This window comes from Meles meles, chromosome X (genome assembly GCF_922984935.1).
Source record: "Meles meles chromosome X, mMelMel3.1 paternal haplotype, whole genome shotgun sequence".
Classification (NCBI taxonomy): Eukaryota; Metazoa; Chordata; class Mammalia; order Carnivora; family Mustelidae; genus Meles; species Meles meles.
The window spans coordinates 84,701,722-84,722,490 of NC_060087.1; the positions used below are offsets into that span (position 1 = coordinate 84,701,722).

General features: G+C 42.4%; 1 protein-coding gene across 6 annotated transcripts; it reads left to right on the forward strand.

Annotated features, from left to right (window-relative positions):
• Positions 1–2,171: 2,171 nt before the first annotated feature.
• On the forward strand, positions 2,172–19,816 carry BHLHB9 (basic helix-loop-helix family member b9). Of its 6 annotated transcripts, XM_045994645.1 has the most exons (6): positions 2,174–2,253; positions 5,664–5,824; positions 8,092–8,260; positions 15,558–15,657; positions 16,306–16,381; positions 17,124–19,816. In XM_045994645.1, the coding sequence occupies exon 6, from the start codon at positions 17,417–17,419 to the stop codon at positions 19,067–19,069; it is 1,653 nt and encodes a 550-aa protein (XP_045850601.1). In that variant the 5' UTR covers positions 2,174–2,253; positions 5,664–5,824; positions 8,092–8,260; positions 15,558–15,657; positions 16,306–16,381; positions 17,124–17,416; the 3' UTR covers positions 19,070–19,816. The 6 variants fall into 6 exon arrangements, with proteins under 6 accessions (XP_045850602.1, XP_045850601.1, XP_045850603.1 ...); XM_045994647.1 differs by lacking the exon at positions 5,664–5,824 and having other exon boundaries at positions 2,181–2,253; XM_045994646.1 differs by lacking the exons at positions 5,664–5,824; positions 8,092–8,260 and having other exon boundaries at positions 2,172–2,253.
• The last annotated feature ends 953 nt before the right edge of the window (positions 19,817–20,769 follow it).

Here is a 20,769-nt window from a genome sequence, read left to right on the forward strand (position 1 = left end):
GATGCAGCTGGAATGAGGCAAGCTTGAAAAGCTAAGTCAGCGAAATCTGCACATTTTTCTACTAATAGTGTTGTTGCTCTAGTGCCACCTAAAGAGTGAAAGAGTAGAACGGCACACAAAAGGAGTCAGGAGTAAGATTTCCTTTGTGATGATCCTTGTCCAAAGAAAGTAGTAAGGAAATACCATGCAGCATTTAAAAATAATCTATTGGGGGGCACCTGGATGGCTAAGTGGGTTAAAGCCTCTGCCTTCGCCTCAGGTCATGGTCTCAGGGTCCTGGGATTAAGCCCTGCATCAGGCTCTCTGCTCAGCGGGGAGCCTGCTTCCTCCTCTCTCCCTGCCTGCCTTTCTGACTACTTGTAATCTCTGTCTATCAAATAAATAAATAAAATATTTAAAAAAATCTATTGGCATGTAATGACACTGATGATTTTTTTTTTAAGATTTTTTATTTATGTATTTGAGAGAGAATGAGTGAGAGCATGAGAGAGGAGAAGGTCAGAGGGAGAAGCAGACTCCCCAAAGAGCTGGGAGCCCGATGCGGGACTTGATCCTGGAAGTCCGGGATCATGACCTGAGCTGAAAGCAGTCGCTCAACCAACTGAGCCACCCAGGCGCCCAACACTGGTGATTTTATGTCTAGTGAAACAGAAGAGTGATTATGGAAAATCAGATTCCATTTTAAAATCTTGTGTGCAAATAGACACAATTTTTATGTAATTTCAATATGCCTAAGAAATTTCATACACACTATCGTCTAAATTACAGCATATTGAAAATTTTTTCAGAGAAGCATTTGGGATATACAAAAATTACTAAGTTTTTAAAAAAATATGTTTATATCTAGTGCCTCAAGTTATAAGTGAACATATTGGAAAGGATACAATTCCATAAAAGATTGAGCTATAAATGTTAAATGTTTAGAGATAAAAACATTTAGAAAAGTTGAAAAGGAGTGTTTCCCTTAGAGTGACAATAACATTCCAGAAATAGTGATGATTGCACAGCATTATGAATATGCTTAATGCCACTGATTTGTACATTTTCAAATCATTAAAATGATTTTAGGTTTTGTGTATTTTCCACTATAGTAAGTAAATAGATTTCACCATACCTTCAGACGGAAGAGTTGCAGAAGTAAGGAATGGAATTGGTTTGGAGGGAGAATCCAGACTTAAGGGGAACATATTTTATTATTTTTAGACATGGTGAAAATGGTATTTCTGTTTTGTCTGAGGATGCTCATTTTTAAAAGTAAAATTATAATTTGTAATTTAGAAATTACATGAAAGATTTTTTCAACAGGAACTAAGAATATGAAGAATGGTTGAAGGAGATGTGCATACATACACAATGTAATAATATAAACAAAATATATGTGTATTAAATTTCACCCAGAAAATTAATAAATGTTAGTATGAAATTTCTGGGTTATATACAAAACTAGCTGCTATTTTAAGAACAACCCATTGTAACCATTGATGTTATCTGTCCACTGAACATAAATCATTTCCATATCTGTTAGACAGAATATCTACAAGTTAAAATCATCTTCTCAGTGTTGAAGACTTCCTCAATAGAAAGTGAAGCCCACCACTACACTGGAATAATATCTAGTAACCCATGCTGTCCTTAGCCAAGTTTTGTATAATTTCTTCTGACTCTGCAACATGTTTTTTTTTCCATCCAATTCTGATATTCAAGGTTTATGGAAGTAGGGCAAAGTGGCAGTTTTGCTTGCCTTCAGAATCCACAAGCATTAACAGGGATCGTTCTGGTAGTGGACATTGGAGTTTGAATGCTTGTTTTGCTTATCAGTATTTTTCAAGGTCGATTGTTGTGTGTGTGTGTGTTAATATGTTGCCCGAGTATCATACAGAATAATAAAAATCAGTTCATCTCCAAACTCCTCATCGAATATTCCTCACCAGCCCTGTGCTCCTAACAGAGCAGGGCCCAGGTCTAGCGCTAGGGCTGGAAGCTCTGGCTCCAAATCCAGCCTTCCTTCAGCTCTCTATCTTCACCAGGGACGGAAGCTTCAGATTCTTCTAGCAAGCATCTCCACTTCAGGGGCAGAAGATTCTGCCATCCATGCTGCAGGGTGCAGCAGGCAAGCTGAGTGCACGGTCACGTGATGTTGGTGGTGGCTCACGTGACCAGGCTCTGTCCTGGGCAAACACAGAGGTGTGCAGCACGGAAAAGGGGCAGGAGGGACATACACTTGACGAATGAGACACTGCCGTGGGAGGAGTGGTAATGTGTTGTGGTGGGCGGGTGGGTGTCTCTGCATGCTGAGGTAACCTGGAAAAGAATTTCTTGGGCCATCAGAATTACAGCATTTGTTGCTAGAGCGCAGAGCGCCTCGGCCTATTGCCAGCGTCTTAGCCGGGGTCACTCTTTTTCCTGAGATCTCAAGAGGCAGGAAGTGATCCTGAGGGAGGCAGACGTGGAGGGAAGCAGCGGTTGCTGTTGGAGGAAGTGGGTGCGAGGCCGGCCGGGAAATGGGATCTGTGGGAGGTGGTGACTGAGACTTGGTGTACCCACTCCCTGTACCGCAGGGAGTGCCCCTGACCCTCCTCTCTGCTCTCTCCTTCCTTTTGAACATCCCTGCCCCACTCCCAGCCTCCCTGCCCAGCTCTGTGTGACACTGTTTCTATTTGTGGGGGTGGGAGGTGGACACGGAGGGACTAGGCTTCAGGGGAGCCTAGAGAGAGAAAATGGAAGTGACAGTTCCTGAACTCCTGAGGCGCTGTATCTGGAAAGCGGTTGTGAGAATAGTGCAGGTGCCCAGGGCAGGCTGCCCCAAAATGTTTCATTTTGGTATGTGGATTATTTGGAGCTGAAAATAGTTAAGGCCCAAAAGACTCCGGAGGAAACTTTGACCTCCCTAACTGCCTAAAAATAATTTAGGCTGTGAACCCGCTCCAGGAAGAGAGCTACTACCATAGGTAACTATAGTATGATATGATCTAGGGGTGGTTTACAGGGAGGAATTTAGCAAAAGTATCTGTTATAATTCCTTTCTATGTCCCATGTTTCCTAATGGTCCCACTAACATTTGTTTACCAAACATTCATTCTTTCCTTTTGAATTGCTTTCCTTCCCTTTGAAGTCCCAAATCCCTAACCTTTTTCTTATTTAGGTATGACAGATTGACTCATTTTGGCTGACTGTCTTGGGAATCTCATGTCTGTGTGGGTTCCCTATATATATGAAGTTAGATTTTAATTTCTCCTGTTAATCTGTCGTGTCAACTTAATTCCTACTCCAGCTGGAAGAATCTTAAAAGGTAGAGGAAAAAATTTTCTCGACAATAGGAATTATGCTGTCAATTTCCTTCCTCTCACCTAGTTGGCACTCACTCTCTACTGTCTATATGTCTTCCAGATATTGGGGATGGCTAAGACCAGATCAAAATTGGGAGATGGTGGGGGAAAAGGAGACAGGTTACATCTGCCTTATACTCCGAAGTTATAGCTTCCAAAAGATCAAAGAGTACAATGAACCCCAGTCTGAAAAGCTCTAGGGAAGAGGGGGAACAGACTCAGGAGAAGGGAACCTAGAAGCTTCAGGCCCTTTACATGGAATTTCTCAATGGAATACCATCAAGTTCTTCAGCTCCCAAAAGGATCCTTAGATCTTAGCCCCAGGCAGCAGCTCCTTCCCCTGTAGGAGCACAAAAGTTGATACTGGATCTGAGGTTCCCTCCCCCCACCCCCACCCCTATTCTGGGCCTCAGAGGAGGTTCTTTCTGGGAACCACTAACAGAAATCATTTTATGGATGGTCTCACATGTTTCTCTCTGTAGACACTTGGTTCTTTTCCTTGTGATTTGTTCTCTGCTCATTTCTTAGGGCTTGTTCCTTTGGTCTCATCCTGGGTTTCAGCCCTTGATATATCCTTGACATCTTTCTAACTGAATGCCCCCCCGCCATGCATCATTGGATACCAGTGCAGTTTAGGAAGGTATTGCCAGGAAGTAATGAGTTTTCCCAAGCCCTTTCATATCCTTATTTTTATACTCAGTATAGAGTTGAAACCATACCATAATAATACTTGAGGCCCTCCTGTTTACATTTAAAAGCTAGGACTGAGCAGTGAGCACATGGGGTAAAATTACAGAGATTGAGGCCTAGGACTACCTCCTCTTCTCTTATTTCTTGCCTGCTTTGTTACTATCTTCTTATCCCCCACTTTACAGAATTCTGGTAATATAAGTATTGGGTCCAATGTTCAGATTATAGTCTTTCTCCTCTCTCTCTCTCTCTCTCCACACACACACACACACACACACACATTTAAATATATTTATATATAAATTTATAAATCTATATTTATAACTATTTTATAATGTATTATATTAATTAAATACAAATATAAATATTTTATATATAAATTTATAAATATGTAAATTCACCATGCCCATTTATATATATAAATATATATATTTATATATGCAAAAATGTATGTGTAGATATATAAATATATTTCTACATAAATATATATTTACACCTATTATATATAATATAAAATATATTTATATACAAATAAAGGATTTTTTTATTTATTTGAGAGAGAGCAAGTGAGAACACGAGCAGAGAGGAGAGGCAGAGTGTAGAGACAGAAGCAGACCCCCCCTGCCCCGAGCAGGGAGCTCAATGTGGGGTTTGATCCCAGGACCCTTGGATCATAACCTGAGCTAAAGGCAGATGCTTAACTGACTGAGCCACTCAGGTGCCCCTAAGAAAGAATATATTTAACCTTTGTTCCTGATTAGTGGCACAGACCTTCAAAAAACCTACAAATTTCTTGAGTGATAGGAGTGTATTTGTTGTGCTAATAAAGTGACTTTTGGTAGACCCCTAGATAGGTTCAGGATGTGGGCTGGTCACCAGTAGGACCAACCATGCGACTAGATTTGGAACTTTAGGTGAGCTGGAATTCTCGGCGAGGGGGTGGGCTGGATTTTGGGTTCAATCATGTGGCCAATGATTTAATAGATAATGTCTATAAACAAAACCCCAGTGAAAACTCAGGACTCCGTGGGGTTTTCTGATTGGTAAAAACATTGATATCCAGGGATGTTGATGTGGCATGAATCCATGGGAAGAGGGTTTGTGTCTATAAGACCATTGCAGACCTTATTCTGTGTGTATCCTTTATAATAAAACTAGAATTCTAAATATAGAACTTTTAGTGAGTTCTGTGAGTTGTTCTGGTAAATTATCAAACCTGAAGAGGTCATGGGAAACCCTGAATTTATAACTGGTCACTCAGAAGTATGAGTGACCCCCATGACTTGTAACTGGCATCTGATCTGAAATGGGGCAGTATTTTGGGGGATTGGGGATTGCACCCTTGGAATCTGATGCTAAATCCAGGTGGTTGGTGCCAAAAAACTGATGTCAGAACAATGGTGTCATGTGTCCCTATTTTTAGCAGCCATCCCTAGATTAGTATAGTTCTCTAATCCAGTGTATCATATATAACCAAGTTAAAATGAGGGAGACAGAGGCCACCAGTATATTATGAGTGAAAAAAGTAGCATGTGTTTTTGTGGCAAGCACCTGCAATTTAAATCATTTTTAAAGTTCTCTTTTATATATATATATATATATATATATATATATATATATATACATATATTTTTTTTTTCTCATTAGAGCTCCCTCTACCTAGAATTCCTGTTGGGAGTACTGCATTTATATTTGAGGAACTTCACATTGTGGTCTGGGTAGATATCGCTAAGTCCCACGTACAACCTGAAGCAGATAAGTAGCCAATTAACACCTGTGGATTTTTTCAATCTCAGCCAAAGGGCAGGGTAAGTGTGGTAGGGGGGTGTGTGTGTGTGTGTGTGTGTCCCCCCAAGTATGAGGGTGATTATCTCTGTTCTGAACACTCCTTGGGTATGACTTGTAAGGGCCAGGATCATCCCTCAGTTTTTTCTTAGGGTGTGGTTGAAATAGAAACCTCATCACTCATATGGCCCTTTTGTTTCTGTACCTTTTCTAGATAAATATTATGGGATGTTTAAAGTAATACATATCAGGGCCCATTCAGATGTTACTGAACTTAAAATGTTGCTGCCTGGGGATAAAATTAGAGTAGACTTGTCATCAGTCCAGTCATGAATGAAAGAAAGGTATCTTTTAACAATATGGCTGGACTATTATCACTCACTGGCCCTCTACTCTGCCCTGTTTTAAAAGATAACCTTCAATGGAAGCTATAAAATATTACCAGGTTCTCTAGGGAGAGTTTCAAGGCCCTTCCTCCTTCCATACAATTCTACCTTTCTATCTCCATTTCCCAATACATTCTCCCAAATCAGAGCCAGGACTAGAATGAGATAAGGACACATTTTAAAGAGGCACTCACTGTCAGATGCCTCACCCTAGTCCAGGCCCTTCTCCACTTTGCCTGCACTTAAGCCATATTGGGCTATCTGCTTTTGCCCAACCCAACTACACTTTGTGCTTTACTACTTCTGTGCCTTTCCCCACACGGTTCCATCAATCTTCAGTGCTCTTGCAACCCTTTCTGTGCCTATGGGAAACATAATCATCCTTTTAGGCTCAGTCTCAAATACTAGGGTTTGAAGTTTTTCTGATACCTTCACCCTTACTCTTTGTACATTGGTGGGAAGTAATTCCTCCAAACTTTGTACTTACACAGTCTTTTGTTTGGCCCTATTTTAGCATTTGTTTCTTTATACCATGTCCTGGAGTCTTTTTTTATGAGTAACATAGAACTAGTATAGAAGGACGGGTAGATAGAAAAAGAAATTTGGACACTCGAAGTATGAATCAAACTCTGTCTGCCTGACCACAATCCTTGAGCCTTTTACTACTTACAGTAGTAACTATTGTTAGTATTAAGATTTATTGGGTGCTTTACATGAGCCAGATACTCTTCTAAGGGTTCTAAATGTATTAACTTATTTAATCTTCAAAACAAACTTAGGGAGTAGGTGCTGTTGTTGCCTCTATTCTACAAATGAGGAAGCTGAGGCACAGACTGGTTAAGGAACTTGCCCAAGCTCACTGAACTGATTAGCAGAGGTGCTGCGATTCGAACCTTAGTAGTTGGAATCTAGAGTTGATATGTGTTACCATTATGCTACATCTATATCCTTCTAGTGCTAATATTCACTAAAAGCTGCCAACGTCATCATCACTATCTTAATCATCAGATTTTGTTTCTTATAGCCTGTAACAAAGTACTTTATTCATTATAAAGAAACTTAAACCTGAGTGTTGTTAGACCTCTTGTCCTTAGCTCCTTCTTTTCTGTGTATAAGCCTACTCCAGCTTTTCCTTCCTTCTTCATTTAGTGGCCCATCACAGTCCATAATTTCTACTACACTCCTACTTAATCCCCTAGTGCCTGGCCTCACTGTCCTGGCAAAATTTCAGCTCTTGATAAATCCCAAATATTCACCTCTTCTTATACCTGTGTTGCTTAGTGCAGTGCACCTGGGGAAAGTTAACCAAATTTTTCTGACTATTGATACTATCACTTTATCTTTCTTGACCTCAGTATAGCCCCTTGAATTGAAAGCAGATAATGTCTAATATCTACAGTATGGATATTTCACAGAGTGCATTTTCACACAGTGATTCTCTGAACTGAAACTGAGCACAAGCACTTAATGTGCTTCTGAGCCCCTTAGATAAGTAAAGGCTTGGGTTTTCCACCTAAGGCTTTCCTTTCAGTATTGAACGGAAGCCAGTCACAGTTGTCAGACCTCTAGCAATCATTAGGCAAGGTGTTCAGAATTTACAATTTTCTTTTCATGTGCAAACATGAGTTTCTGATGCTGGTTTTAAGAGGTAGGTGCTCACTGACAGACAAAAGTCAGGAACTATTGCCCACTGAAAAGGTTGTTTTGTGCCTGAGCATACATGGCATTTAGGATTGTTCTATTCTCATATTGCAAGGATCTCAACTAAAACAAACCTAATAAGGAAATTAATATCCACAGATTGGAAGTCCTGAGGCAGAGCAGTCATGACGGTTGTTTGATTCAGCTAAGGACTCCACTTTTTTCCATCTCTTTCATTCACATTATCAACTTCTGTCCCAAAGGTAGGGGCTTGAGAGCTCAACAGTTGCAGATGTCAAGCAACTTCCTGAGGAAGAAAAGGTGACAAGCTTTCCTGATGGCCTTTTCTTATGAGTGAGGGCACTTTCTTCAGAAGTCCTGCGGTCTCCTAATGCCTCATTGAGTAATGCCACTCCCTTCCTGGACCAGAAGGTAACAAGGGGATAGATTACCCCTAGAGTAAGCCAACTCACCCCTGGAACTGGGATCAGCCTCCCTGTGCTACATGACTACAAGGAGGAGGGAGGTGTACTTATGCAAAAATGACACTGTTTTATAAAGGGGCTATGGTAACCAATGCAGTACACAAAGTACTGAGGTTACAGTGACAAAGAGCACAGTGGCAGTATCTTATCGATTATGACCACTAAAAGCAACCATGGAGTTTTCATCTATTCTTTCCTACTTGTCCTAGCCCACCTCATAATATGACTGGATCACAATTTTAAAAGGAACTAGAAAGACCTGATACATACATATATTTCAGAATATCAGATACTTCCTAATTTAGTGTGTACCAGAATCCTGAGAAGTAGTTATAAACAGCCTCATAAAAACATTAAGTACCTTTTACAAAGTACTATTTACAAATAGTAAATGGCAGTCTCTATTCAAGTTTTGGACTGCCTCGCCCCAAATCTGGCCAAGTTCCAAAGCACTTTATTTTTTTTTCACTTTTTTAAAAATTTCTTTTCAGCATAACAGTATTCATTGTTTTCGCACCACACCCAGTGCTCCATGCAATACGTGCCCTCCCTATTACCCACCACCTGGTTCCCCGACCTCCCACCCCCCGCCCCTTCAAAACACTCAGGTTGTTTTTCAGAGTCCATAGTCTCTCATGGTTCACCTCCCCTTCCAATTTCCCTCAACTCCCTTCTCTCCATCTCCCCACATCCTCCATGTTATTTGTTATGCTCCACAAATAAGTGAGACCATATGATAATTAACTCTCTCTGCTGACTTATTTCACTCAGCATAATCTCTTCCAGTCCAGTCCATGTTGCTACAAAAGTTGGGTATTCATCCTTTCTGATGGAGGCATAATACTCCATCGAGTATATGGACCACATCTTCCTTATCCATTCGTCTGTTGAAGGGCATCTTTATTCTTTTCACAGTTTGGCAACCATAGCCATTGCTGCAATAAACATTGGGGTACAGATGGCCCTTCTTTTCACTACATCTGTATCCTTGGGGTAAATACCCAGCAGTGCAATTGCAGGGTCATAGGGAAGCTCTATTCTTAATTTCTTCAGGAATCTCCACACTGTTCTCCAAAGTGGCTGCACCAACTTGCATTCCCACCAACAGTGTAAGAGGGTTCCCCTTTCTCCACATCCTCTCCAACACACGTTGTTTCCTGTCTTGCTAATTTTGGCCATTCTAACTGGTGTAAGGTGATATCTCAATGTGGTTTTAATTTGAATCTCCCTGATAGCTAGTGATGATGAGCATTTTTTTCATGTGTCTGATAGCCATTTGTATGTCTTCATTGGAGAAGTGTCTGTTCATATCTTCTGCCCACTTTTTGATATGATTATCTGTTTTGTGTGTGTTGAGTTTGAGGAGTTCTTTATAGATCCTGGATATCAACCTTTTGTCTGTACTGTCGTTTGAAAATATCTTCTCCCATTCTGTGGGTTGCCTTTTTGCTTTGTTGACTGTTTCCTTTGTTGTGCAGAAGCTTTTGATCTTGATGACGTCCCAAAAGTTCATTTTTGCTTTTGTTTCCTTTGCCTTTGGAGACATATCTTGAAAGAAGTTGCTGTGGCTGATATCAAAGAGGTTACTGCCCATATTCTCCTCTAGGATTTTGATGGATTCCTGTCTCACGTTGAGGTCTTTTTTTTTTTTTAAGATTTTATTTATTTATTTGACAGAGAGAGAGATCACAAGTAGGCAGAGAGGCAGGCAGAGAGAGAGGAGGAAGCAGGCTCCCTGCAGAGCAGAGAGCCCGATGCGGGGCTCGATCCCAGGACCCTGAGATCATGACCTGAGCTGAAGGCAGCGGCTTAATCCACTGAGCCACCCAGGTGCCCACGTTGAGGTCTTTTATCCATTTCGAGTTTATCTTTGTGTACGATGTAAGAGAATGGTTGAGTTTCGTTCTTCTACATATAGCTGTCCAGTTTTCCCAGTACCATTTATTGAAGAGACTGTCTTTTTTCCACTGTATATTTTTTCCTGTTTGGTCGAAGATTATTTGACAATAGAGTTGAGGGTCCATATCTGGGCTCGCCACTCTGTTCCACTGGTCTATGTGTCTGTTTTTATGCCAGTACCATGCTGTCTTGGTGATCACAGCTTTGTAGTAAAGCTTGAAACCAGGTAACGTGATGCCGCCAGTTTTGTTTTTGTTTTTCAACATTTCCTTAGCAATTCAGGGTCTCTTCTGATTCCATAAAAATTTTAGCATTATTTGCTCCAGCTCTTTGAAAAACACCAGGGGAATTTTGATCGGAATGGCATTCAAAGTGTAGATTGCTCTACGCGGTATAGACATTTTAACAGTGTTTATTCTTCTGATCCAAGAGCATGGAACAGTCTTCCATCTTTTTGTGTCCTCTTCAATTTCTTTCATGAGTGTTCTGTAGTTCCTCAAGTACAGATCCTTTACCTCTTTGGTTAGGTTTATTCCCAGGTATCTTATGGTTCTTGGTGCTATAGTAAATGGAATTGATTCTCTAATTTCCCTTTCTGTATTTTTTAGTGTATAAGAAAGCATCTGATTTCTGTACATTGACTTTGTATCCTGCCGCGTTACCGAATTGCTGTATGAGTTTTAGTAGTTTGGGGGTGGGGTCTTTTGGGTTTTCCATATAAAGAATCATGTCATCAGCAAAGAGAGAGAGTTTGACTTCTTCATTGCCAATTTGGATACCTTTTATTTCTCTTTGTTGTCTGATTGCTGTTGCTAGGACTTCTAATACTATGTTGAACAAAAGTGGTGAGAGTGGGCATCCTTGTCATGTTTCTGATCTCAATGGGAAGGCTGCAAGCTTTTCCCCATTGAGGATGATATTTGCTGTGGGTCTTTCATAGATAGATTTTATGAAGTTCAGGAATGTTCCCTCTATCCCTCTACTTTGAAGCGTTTTAATCAGGAACGGATGCTGGATTTTGTCAAATGCTTTTTCTGCATGAATTGAGAGGACCATGTGGTTCTTCTCTCTTCTCTTATTGATTTGTTCTGTCACATTGATTGATTTGTGAATACTGAACCATCCTTGTAACCCAGGGATGAATCCCACCTGGTCATGGTGGATAATCTTTTTAATGTGCGCTTGGATCCTGTTTGCTAGGATTTTGTTGAGAATCTTAGCATCCATATTCATCAGTGATATTGGTCTGAAATTCTCCTTTTTGGTAGGGTCTTTGCCTGGTTTGGGGACCAGGGTAATGCTGGCTTCATAAAAAGAGTCTGGAAGTTTTCCTTCTGCTTCAATTTTTTGAAACAGCTTCAGGAGAATTGGTGTTATTTCTTCTTTGAAAGTTTGGTAGAATTCCCCCAGGGAATCCGTCAGATCCTGGGCTCTTGTTTTTGGGGAGGTTTTTGATCACTGCTTCAATCTCATTACTAGATATAGGTCTATTCATATTGTCAATTTCTTCCTGGTTCAATTCCAAAGCACTTTAAAAGGTGCTTCCAAGACTCAGGAACTGGCTATTCTAGTCTAAGCAAGCACTTAGTAGTATAGAGCACTGCCTCTTGGTGGTAGTGGTAGTGACAGAGGTGGCTTTTTTTCCCTCCCAGGGTTAAGTCACAGTTACTCAGACCTCACCACCAAGAACTTTGGTTCTGGAAGTCTAAATTCTAATCTGCACTCCAGGTTATGAACTTAGGGACTGAGATGCCAGGTTCAGGGAGCCATATAAATATTCTATACCTGGGAGGGAAAAGAGCCAATATTTTTGGAACAGCTCAGTTTTCAAAGGCAACTTTATTCCCAGATCGAATACATAGTTAAAAGGAAGAGGATAAAAGCTATGTTCACTCGTCTTTAGCTACTCCATTGAAATACATACACCATACTTCCAGGTTGGTTTAGGACATGAAAAGAGCTTGAAAGTCATTGCATCTGTACTTCTTTTTTTGAAAGATTTTATTTATTGATTTGACAGAGATCACAAATAGGCAGAGAGGCAGGCAGAGAGAGAGAGGAAGGGAAGCAGGCTGCCCACTGAACAGAGAGCCCGATGTGGGACTTGATCCCAGGACCCTGGGACCATGACCTGAGCCGAAGGCAGAGGCTTTAACCCACTGAGCCACCCAGGTGCCCCTGCTCCTGTACTTCTAAACAGGAAAAAAAAGCTGAACAGACTGAGAATCAATGACTCATTTTAGACCCATTAAAGAACTGAGATTACAGGACAAATAATCACCCCAAATTCTGGAGAAAAGATGAATCTGGAGAGGCACAACCTATCTCTCCTTACATAGAGCAGAAACTGCTAGAAACATAAACATGTGAGAATATTTAAATGGTAATTTTGACAAATCGCTAGAGACTGAATATGGAATAGTTTGAGAGTGGGAAACCCCGTGGGGACCTGAAGACTTAGAGGTTTAGCGGGCTTTACTTCTAGGAAGTCCAGCAGGTTCTCACAAGTGAACATCCCAGAAAGATCCCCTCATGGCTCTGGAAGGGGAAAATACACTCTTGTGAATACATCAAGAATCATCTCTGTGATAAAGGCCTACTCTCCAGTGAAAAAGCCTTTTCCCGAGCCTTATACCAGCTGAGGAAAAGGTATTCCTCCTCATCCAGCCCACTCTAGCCTTCCATTCTCACAAAAAGGAGAGAGAGAAGCTAAGAAACACTTGTGAAGGTCATAGCCTAGGGACACAGGCCCACAAAGCACTGGAATTTAATCATAAGATTATAGAACACTTCCTCTCCTCCACACATTATCACATTGATAACAAGCCTCCAGTGTCCTAACAGTAGAGTAGAGCTAAAAGAGCTGCAAGAAGTAGACTCTGCAAGGAGTAATTAGGGAAGCCCAGAGTTTTGAGGGGAGATAAAAACAAGGACACTAGAGGAATTTGAAGGCCATAGCACTTACAGCTACATCGAACATCACCCACAGCCCAACTGCTAACTTGCTTAACTTAAAACTTCTTACTAAAGGTCTGCTTATTTTAGGTCCTATCAATGCATTATATCCAGGTTTCAACACAAAATTAAAAGGCATGCTAAAAGGCAAGAAAAAGCACGGTTTGAGGATACAAAGCAAGCATCAGAACTAGACTCACAAATATAACGCAGATTTTCGGATTATCAGATAGGAAATTTAAAATAAGTATGCTTAATATGTTAATAGCTTTGATGGGTAAACTAGACAAGTGTATATGGCAGTGGCTGAGATCTCAGCTGGTTCTGATCCTGCCACATCTCCACAAGACCAAAGATCATGAGAGCTTGGATGTGACTGCGAGAGAAGACTTAATAGGACAGTTGAAGAGGAGCTAGGAGCCGCCCGACCCCTGGCCATGGGGGCAACAGACAGGAAAGATCCTAGGACCCAGTGCGGGTCCTGACAAGGAAAAAAGGCCCTCCTTCTTGGGCAAATGTGGGGACTGCAAAATGGCAAAGCATGCTGCCAGTTTAAATGAGCAGGGAAACAGCAGCGTGGCAAAAAGAAGGGCGCAGAGCAGGGGTTGGTTTTCTCAGGGTCCAGGCGCAGGTCTGCCTTCCTTTAGAAAAGGCGCAGTGGTGAGGCCTCCGTGGGGGTCCTCCCCACCCTCCTCCCTTCCGTGGCCCCGCGAAGCAATGAAGGAAGAAAGGGAGAGGGCCATCCACCCCAGAACCTCCGGGGCAGTCGGGCTTTAGGTCGCCTCTCTCCTCTCAGCCTGCTGTCCTGACAGCCCCTGGCCCACCCGCCTCCAATTAGGATGGTGGACGGAAGTGGGGAGAGGGAGGTGGACAGACACTGAGCAGCCTGGGGGTTCTCACACACCGAGAGGGACGGTTGATATCCATCCGCCGCTTCCCGCCGCACACCTTCCCTCCCCGCCGCCCCCGACCTCTGGATCCCAGCCCCCACCGCCAACCGTCCCCAGGTCCCATAGATTGCAGTGCCAGCAACGAGGGGCTGGTCGCCCGCGGAGGTCTGCAGAGGCGGGCGGGCTGCCGTGAGCCCGCCCCTTAGTCTCGGGCTCCTCCTGGCCCCGCCCCCTCTGGGTCGGAACTAGGGTGGGCGGGGGGGGGAGGGGGCGTAGAGCCCAATCGCGCCGTATCCCTCCGCCCCCCTTCCCGACACCCTCGCTGCGAGCGTTTCGTGCCGCATCCTGCGCAGCCCCTACCCAGTTTGGTGCAGCAGCGCGGGGGGCGGGACACCTCTTCGCGATTCTGGCAGCACGCAAGGCGGTGGGAATCCGAGTGAAGAGCTCCGAGAGGAGGGGGAGGCCGACGACTTGCACCTTGAGCCTGTGAGGGCAAGTGGGGGTGTCGTGGGGGGAGGCGGGGGACCCCCCACTGTCGCCCGGCTTCCAGGCTGCCGGGACCCCAGACCCTGACAGCCTGGCAAGGAGGAGACGACCCTGTCGTAGCTGGTCCCTGAGAGAGGTGCGCAACGCCGCGGGACCCCTGGCGAGGAGAGGCGGCGACTGGCGCGGGCCGGGCCCGGGGCTCCGGGGCTGGCCGGAGAGACTCCCTCGGATCCTCTGGAGGCGAACTGCGCCCGCCACTCCGCGGCCAGCTTTCCAGGCGCCTGCGACTCGCGGTCGACGGCGTCTGTGCTGGCAGGGAGCTGTGTGGGGGGCGGGGGCGGGGGAAGGCTGCTGCGGAAGAAATGGCGGAGCGGGAGCTTGGGTGGGGGTCACCCAGGGAGGCCGCCGAGGCGGGGGCGGGGGGGGGCGGTGTGTCGGAGGTATGTGCCCAGCTGGCGCGAGCCCTGATTCTGGAAAAGGGCCTGTTGGGTCCAGTGCCCTGGGTGCTGTCCCTTCCCACAGGCGCCTGGTTGATGCCAAAGGCTTTCTGTGTGGTAGGTCTGACGCATTTAGCAATAGAGCGGTTGAGTGGGTAGGTTATGAAGACATCAAAATGAAGTGTTTATCCACTTCATAATATTGCCTTCCATATTTATATCTTGCACCTAAGTAAACGCAAGGAAATGATAGGGTGAGGAGTAGATCACCTTTTACAGGAAGGGTCCGTGTAAAGAAATAGTGTAGTATTAATACACCTTTCTCCTTCAGGATCCTTTTTCTCAACATCGTAGCCCCCTTTAATATGTTGCGGGTGTGGGAATGGTGGGTCAAAATAGAGGGGAATATTTTCTGAAGGGTCATTTTAGACCCCATGAAGTTTAAACTTAGTTCCTGATTCTTCAAAGGTGGTGTTAGGACCTGAACTCTGGGTATCTGTCTGTAAACTGATATTTTCCTGGCATTGTCAATATATTCTCTTGATGTTTTGGTGAGTGTTCATCCTCCTTTTTGTAGGACGGGACTCTTCTCCAGCTAAGGACTGTTCTTTGGTGGGAAGGGTAGAAGTTCCTGAGGACCCCTACTGTGTAGGCTGGCTGGCGTAGGTGGCAATGAGGTAGGGTCTTTGTATGCATGGGGAAAGGGTAGGGGCATGCAAAGATGGTATTGAAATAATGGTCATTAATATTTTTACTGAGTGCCTTCTAAATACAGTTGCCTACATTCCACTGTCCACTCTTCCATCTTATAATTTGTCCTGGGAAAGAGGTGTGGTTTCTTCTGGGAAAATGACAGAATTAAAAACTGGGAGAAGTATAATTAGAAAAGCTGCAAGTCTTGGGGGAATGGATGCAGAAACATTTGGTAGGAGCAGACAGGTGGGAGACATTTAACATGGCCTCAAATAAACAAAAGTATATGTTATATATATATATATATATATATATACACATATATATGTGTATATATATATGTGTATATATATATATATGTGTATATATATATATATATATACACATATATATATACACATATATATATATGTAAAGTGTATGTTATAACTCTTGCTAGCTTAATTTCCTGTTTTCTCTCTTTTGCTTCTTATTTATTCCCAAGTTTGTTTCTTTATAGGTTCCTGTAGAAAACTGTAGGTAGTTGTTCACTTTGAATATATATGTAAAGTGTATGTTATAACTCTTGCTAGCTTAATTTCCTGTTTTCTCTCTTTTGCTTCTTATTTATTCCCAAGTTTGTTTCTTTATAGGTTCCTGTAGAAAACTGTAGGTAGTTGTTCACTTTGAATTAAGCAAGAGGACGAAAACCATTCATTTGGGTCCAAGGTGAGTGTGAGCATGAGCAGCCCTATTTATTGGGGATGGAAATGGGCTACTGGCAAGTAGGTGAGACCAGATCATATCTTGGAACCATTGTCTTCCAACTCTCCAGACACTTCTATCCTCACATTTGTATAGGAAATGGGGATAAATTAAGCCAGGATTGTGCCTAGAGGGTAATTGATAGATGATCAGGAAATGGGGTGGGAAGCCATGAGGACAAAGGAGGCCAGAAACATTTTATAACCAAAGTTCTAGATTTGAAAAGGCATATATTGGGTTTAGAATTAAGAACACATGTCTGTCTACCAAATACTCAAAATTCCAGCGCTCCTGTATTTTTGTCTGTAGATCTGCCTGTGTATTGGCCATAGGACTTAATTCCTAGAAGTAATGAAGGGGGAACAAATTGCATTAGATGAATATAGGTTGGTGTGAGGCCTACCTTGGTAGACCTGTAGAGTATAGTGGTGTATACCAAAGGAGCTGGATGTTTCTTAGCCCTTCTCACTTTCAGCAAGCTTTTCCACCATCTGCTCCTATGTGATATAGAGAAAGGAGTTAGTGCTTGGGCAGTACATTGTTGGGCATTAGTGGGAGTGTGGAAGGGATAAAATAAGGTAACAGAGTTTTCTACTATGCTACTTCTGTCATATAATCCATCTCTATTTTCATGTCTTGTGTGGCTGTCTGCATGGAGAAACACAGTTGGAAGAGACTTAAAGCTCATTTTCTTCTTCCACCTCAGGTCCATCTGCAGTGGTGGCTATAGTGACTTTGGAGTGGCAGATCATCACCTTCAACAGGTCTGTACTCAGAAACCATCATCTTCACTCAGGCTGAATTCCTCTGCTTGTCTCTGCATCACTGACAGAGGCTATGTGTTTTGGAAGCGGACTGTGTGACTGTTGAGCTAATGTGTAACTCTTGATACAAAATTTATGTCTGACCCAGTGAAAGAGTGTTGAGGCATTGACCTGGGACACATTGAGAACCAAGGCCAAGATTTTATAGGGCTATCTATATAACTGGTCTTCAACCATGACTGGGGCTAAGAATGAGAGTAGAAACAAAGCCAAAACTCAGAAAAGGGCTGGTGTACAAGCTGAAGCGAAGAGGGAGTCTACTGGCATAGTCAGACCTGTAGTCAAGACCCAGGACAAAGCAACAGCCGAAGCAGGGTCTCAAGTTGATGCAGCAACGACAACGAAGGCAAGGTCTAAGAATAGGATTGTTACTGAGATAAAGGAAAGAGCCCTGGCAAATTTCAGTCCCAAAGCTGAAGATGAGGCCACTACAGTATCTGGGATGTCTTTTGTGGCTGAGGTTAATGCTGAGTCCAGGTCCACATGTAAAGATAAGGCTGGTATTGATACCTGGTTTTGGGCTGGGGAAGAGGCCAATGTTGGTTCCTGGTTTTGGAATGGAGAAGAGACTAGTAATCGTTCTAGTGCTAAGGATGAAGGTAAAGCTGGTATAGGTCCCCCAACCTGTGCTGAAAAGTTAGAACCTGTGGCTGGGGCCAGCTATAAATCTAGGCCAGGGACTGAGGAGGAGGAGGAAGAAAATGTTATTGGGAACTGGTTTTGGGATGGAGATGAAACCAGTTTTGATCCTAATCCTAGACCTGTGAGCAGGATAGTTAGGCCCCAGCCTGTGGATGAAATTAATGAAAAAAATAGGCCCAAGGACTGGTCTGAGGTAACTATCTGGCCCAAAGCTCCTGCTGTAACTCCAGCAGTGTTAGGCTTTAGATCCCAAGTCCCATTTGAGACAAAGCCTCCTTCATATATTGTCCTGGCCTCAGCTGAGGAAAATACCCCCTCTTTGCCTGTGGAAGCAACATGCCCTTCTAGGAGCACTACTTCATGCTCACAGCCTGTCCCTGAGTACCCATTTGGTTCTGGCCCTTGCATCCAGACTATAGAGGAGATTAGACGCCAAATCAGGATCAGGGAAGTGAATGGGATTAAGCCTTTTGCTTGCCCTTGTAAAATGGAATGCTACATGGATTCTGAGGAATTTGAAAAACTTGTTGCCTTACTTAAGTCAACTACTGATCCTCTTATTCATAAAATAGCTCAAATTGCAATGGGGATCATTAATGTTCATCCCTTTGCCCAAGAGTTTATTAATGAGGTGGGTGTAGTGACACTTATTGAAAGCTTGCTCAGTTTTCCTTCCTCTGAAATAAGAAAGAGGGCCGTAATTACTCTGAATCCTCCTTCTGGGGATGAGAGACAACGCAAGATTCAATTACACGTCAAGCATATGTGTAAGGAAACCATGTCTTTTCCCTTGAACTCACCCGGACAGCAATCTGGATTAAAGATACTAGGACAACTGACGGCTGATTCTAACCATCACCACATTGTTGCCAGTTGCTTTGCAGAGCTTTTCCATTTGCTTTCCTTGGGAAATCGTAAAACCAGAAATCTTGTTTTAAAAGTACTTTTGAATATGTCTGAAAATCCAGCTGCAGCCAGAGATATGATCAATACAAAGGCCTTAGCAGCATTAAAACTCATCTTTAACCAGAAAGAGGCAAAAGCCAATCTCGTTAGTGCTGTGGCCATATTTATTAACATAAAGGAGCATATCAGAAAGGGTTCCATTGTAGTTGTCGATCACTTAAGTTACAATACACTGATGGCCATTTTCCGTGAAGTTAAAGTAATTATTGAAAGAATGTAAAATGAGCCAGAAATAAAAATGAACACTTTGAACAATCTAATAGGCTGTGTATTCCTAAAGAGCCTTACATAATGTTTTGAATGTTACAGTGTGTACATCATAAAATCACATCTTTAATGTGACATTACATGCGACAGTCTCTAGGTTTGAGCTAGACCATTTTTGAGATATCAAATGAATATTGCATTGTAAGCTGAAAACATCTGTTGATTTTAGTCTTGTGTAGATGGGCAACTTTTTAACATTTTACTTAACATAGTGAACCAGTTCATCTTAAGTAGGGTAAACTTGTTCATTATTATTTGCTTGGATCTATTTCTAATGGCAAAAAAAAAGAAAAGAAAAAGAAAATGTCATTGAAATTTGTAATCTAGTTGCAGAAATAAAGCATATACACACAAAAAGATAACAGCACTCACATGTATCCATACATAATACGATAAATTGCTGAATGTGCTCTTAACATGTAAAGAAGGCAGGAGTTGCTGTAGGCTGTTTAATGTAAGAGGAATTACTGTTTTCCCTTTATTCAGCCTTCATCAGATAACTCATGGTAGAAATTACAACTGCTGGTGTAAACTGAAGAGAATATGTGAAAATACTAGGTTATATGCTTTGAGATTTTTCAGTAGTTATGAAACTAAAACAAGATCATACTGTAAATTGTTTGTAACTTTCTCCCCCCTGACTGTATATTTTGGGCATCTTTCCATATCAATAAATGTGCTTCTATAACATATTTTTTAATCACTTAATGTTTTTTCTGTGTTAACAATTAGTGCATAGTGCCCTAATGTTTCATTGCATGTCCCTCTTTTTTTAAAGAATTATTTTATTTTTGATAGAGAGATAGAGCTCACAAGCAGAGGGAATGACAGGCAGAGGGAGAGAGCAGGGAGCCCGATGTGGGGCCTGATCCCAGGACCCTGGGATCATGACCTGAATTGAAGGCGGACACTTAACTGACTGAGCCACTCAGGTGCCTCATGCATGTCCCTCTTAATAATATGCACACATTTATTTTTTTTGGAAAAACGAGTAGTATTCTGCAACTTGACTCATCTTTATAATTATCTTTCCAACTTAGTATTATGCAGATCTACCACAAGCTTTTTATTTAATAGCTTTATTGATATACAATTGACATACATTAATCCTTACATATTTAAAGTATATAATTTGGGGGCACCTCGGTGACTCATTTGGTTAAGCCTCCAGCTCTTGATTTCAGCTCAGGTCATGATCTCAGGATTGGTGAGGTTGAGCCCAGCATCAGATTCTGCACTGAGTGTGGAGCCTGTTTACAATTCAACTCCTTCTTTCTCTGCCCCTTCCTGCTCATGCTCTCGGTCTCTAAATTAAAAAGAAATCTTTAAAGTACACCATTTAATACATTTTGATGTATGTATACATATGTGAAACTATCACCACAGTCAAGATAGTGAACATACCCATCACGACCCCCAGAGTTTCTTCATACCCCTTTTTATCCCTACCACGTTTCCCTGTCTCCCTGTCTCCAGGCAACCACTGATCTTTTTTTTTTGACAATATACAATTGTTTTCATTTTCTGAAATTTTTATATAAATGGAGCCATACAGTATATATTTGGGGGAGTTGGTCAGGAGTGTATGGCTTCTTTCATTCGGCATAATTATTTGAGACCCATCTATGTTGTTATGTGTATCAGTAGTTCATT

Bases quoted from the DNA above. Each gene is read 5' to 3' on its own strand.
- BHLHB9 (XM_045994646.1), top strand. From the start codon at position 17,417: ATGACTGGGGCTAAGAATGAGAGTAGAAACAAAGCCAAAACTCAGAAA.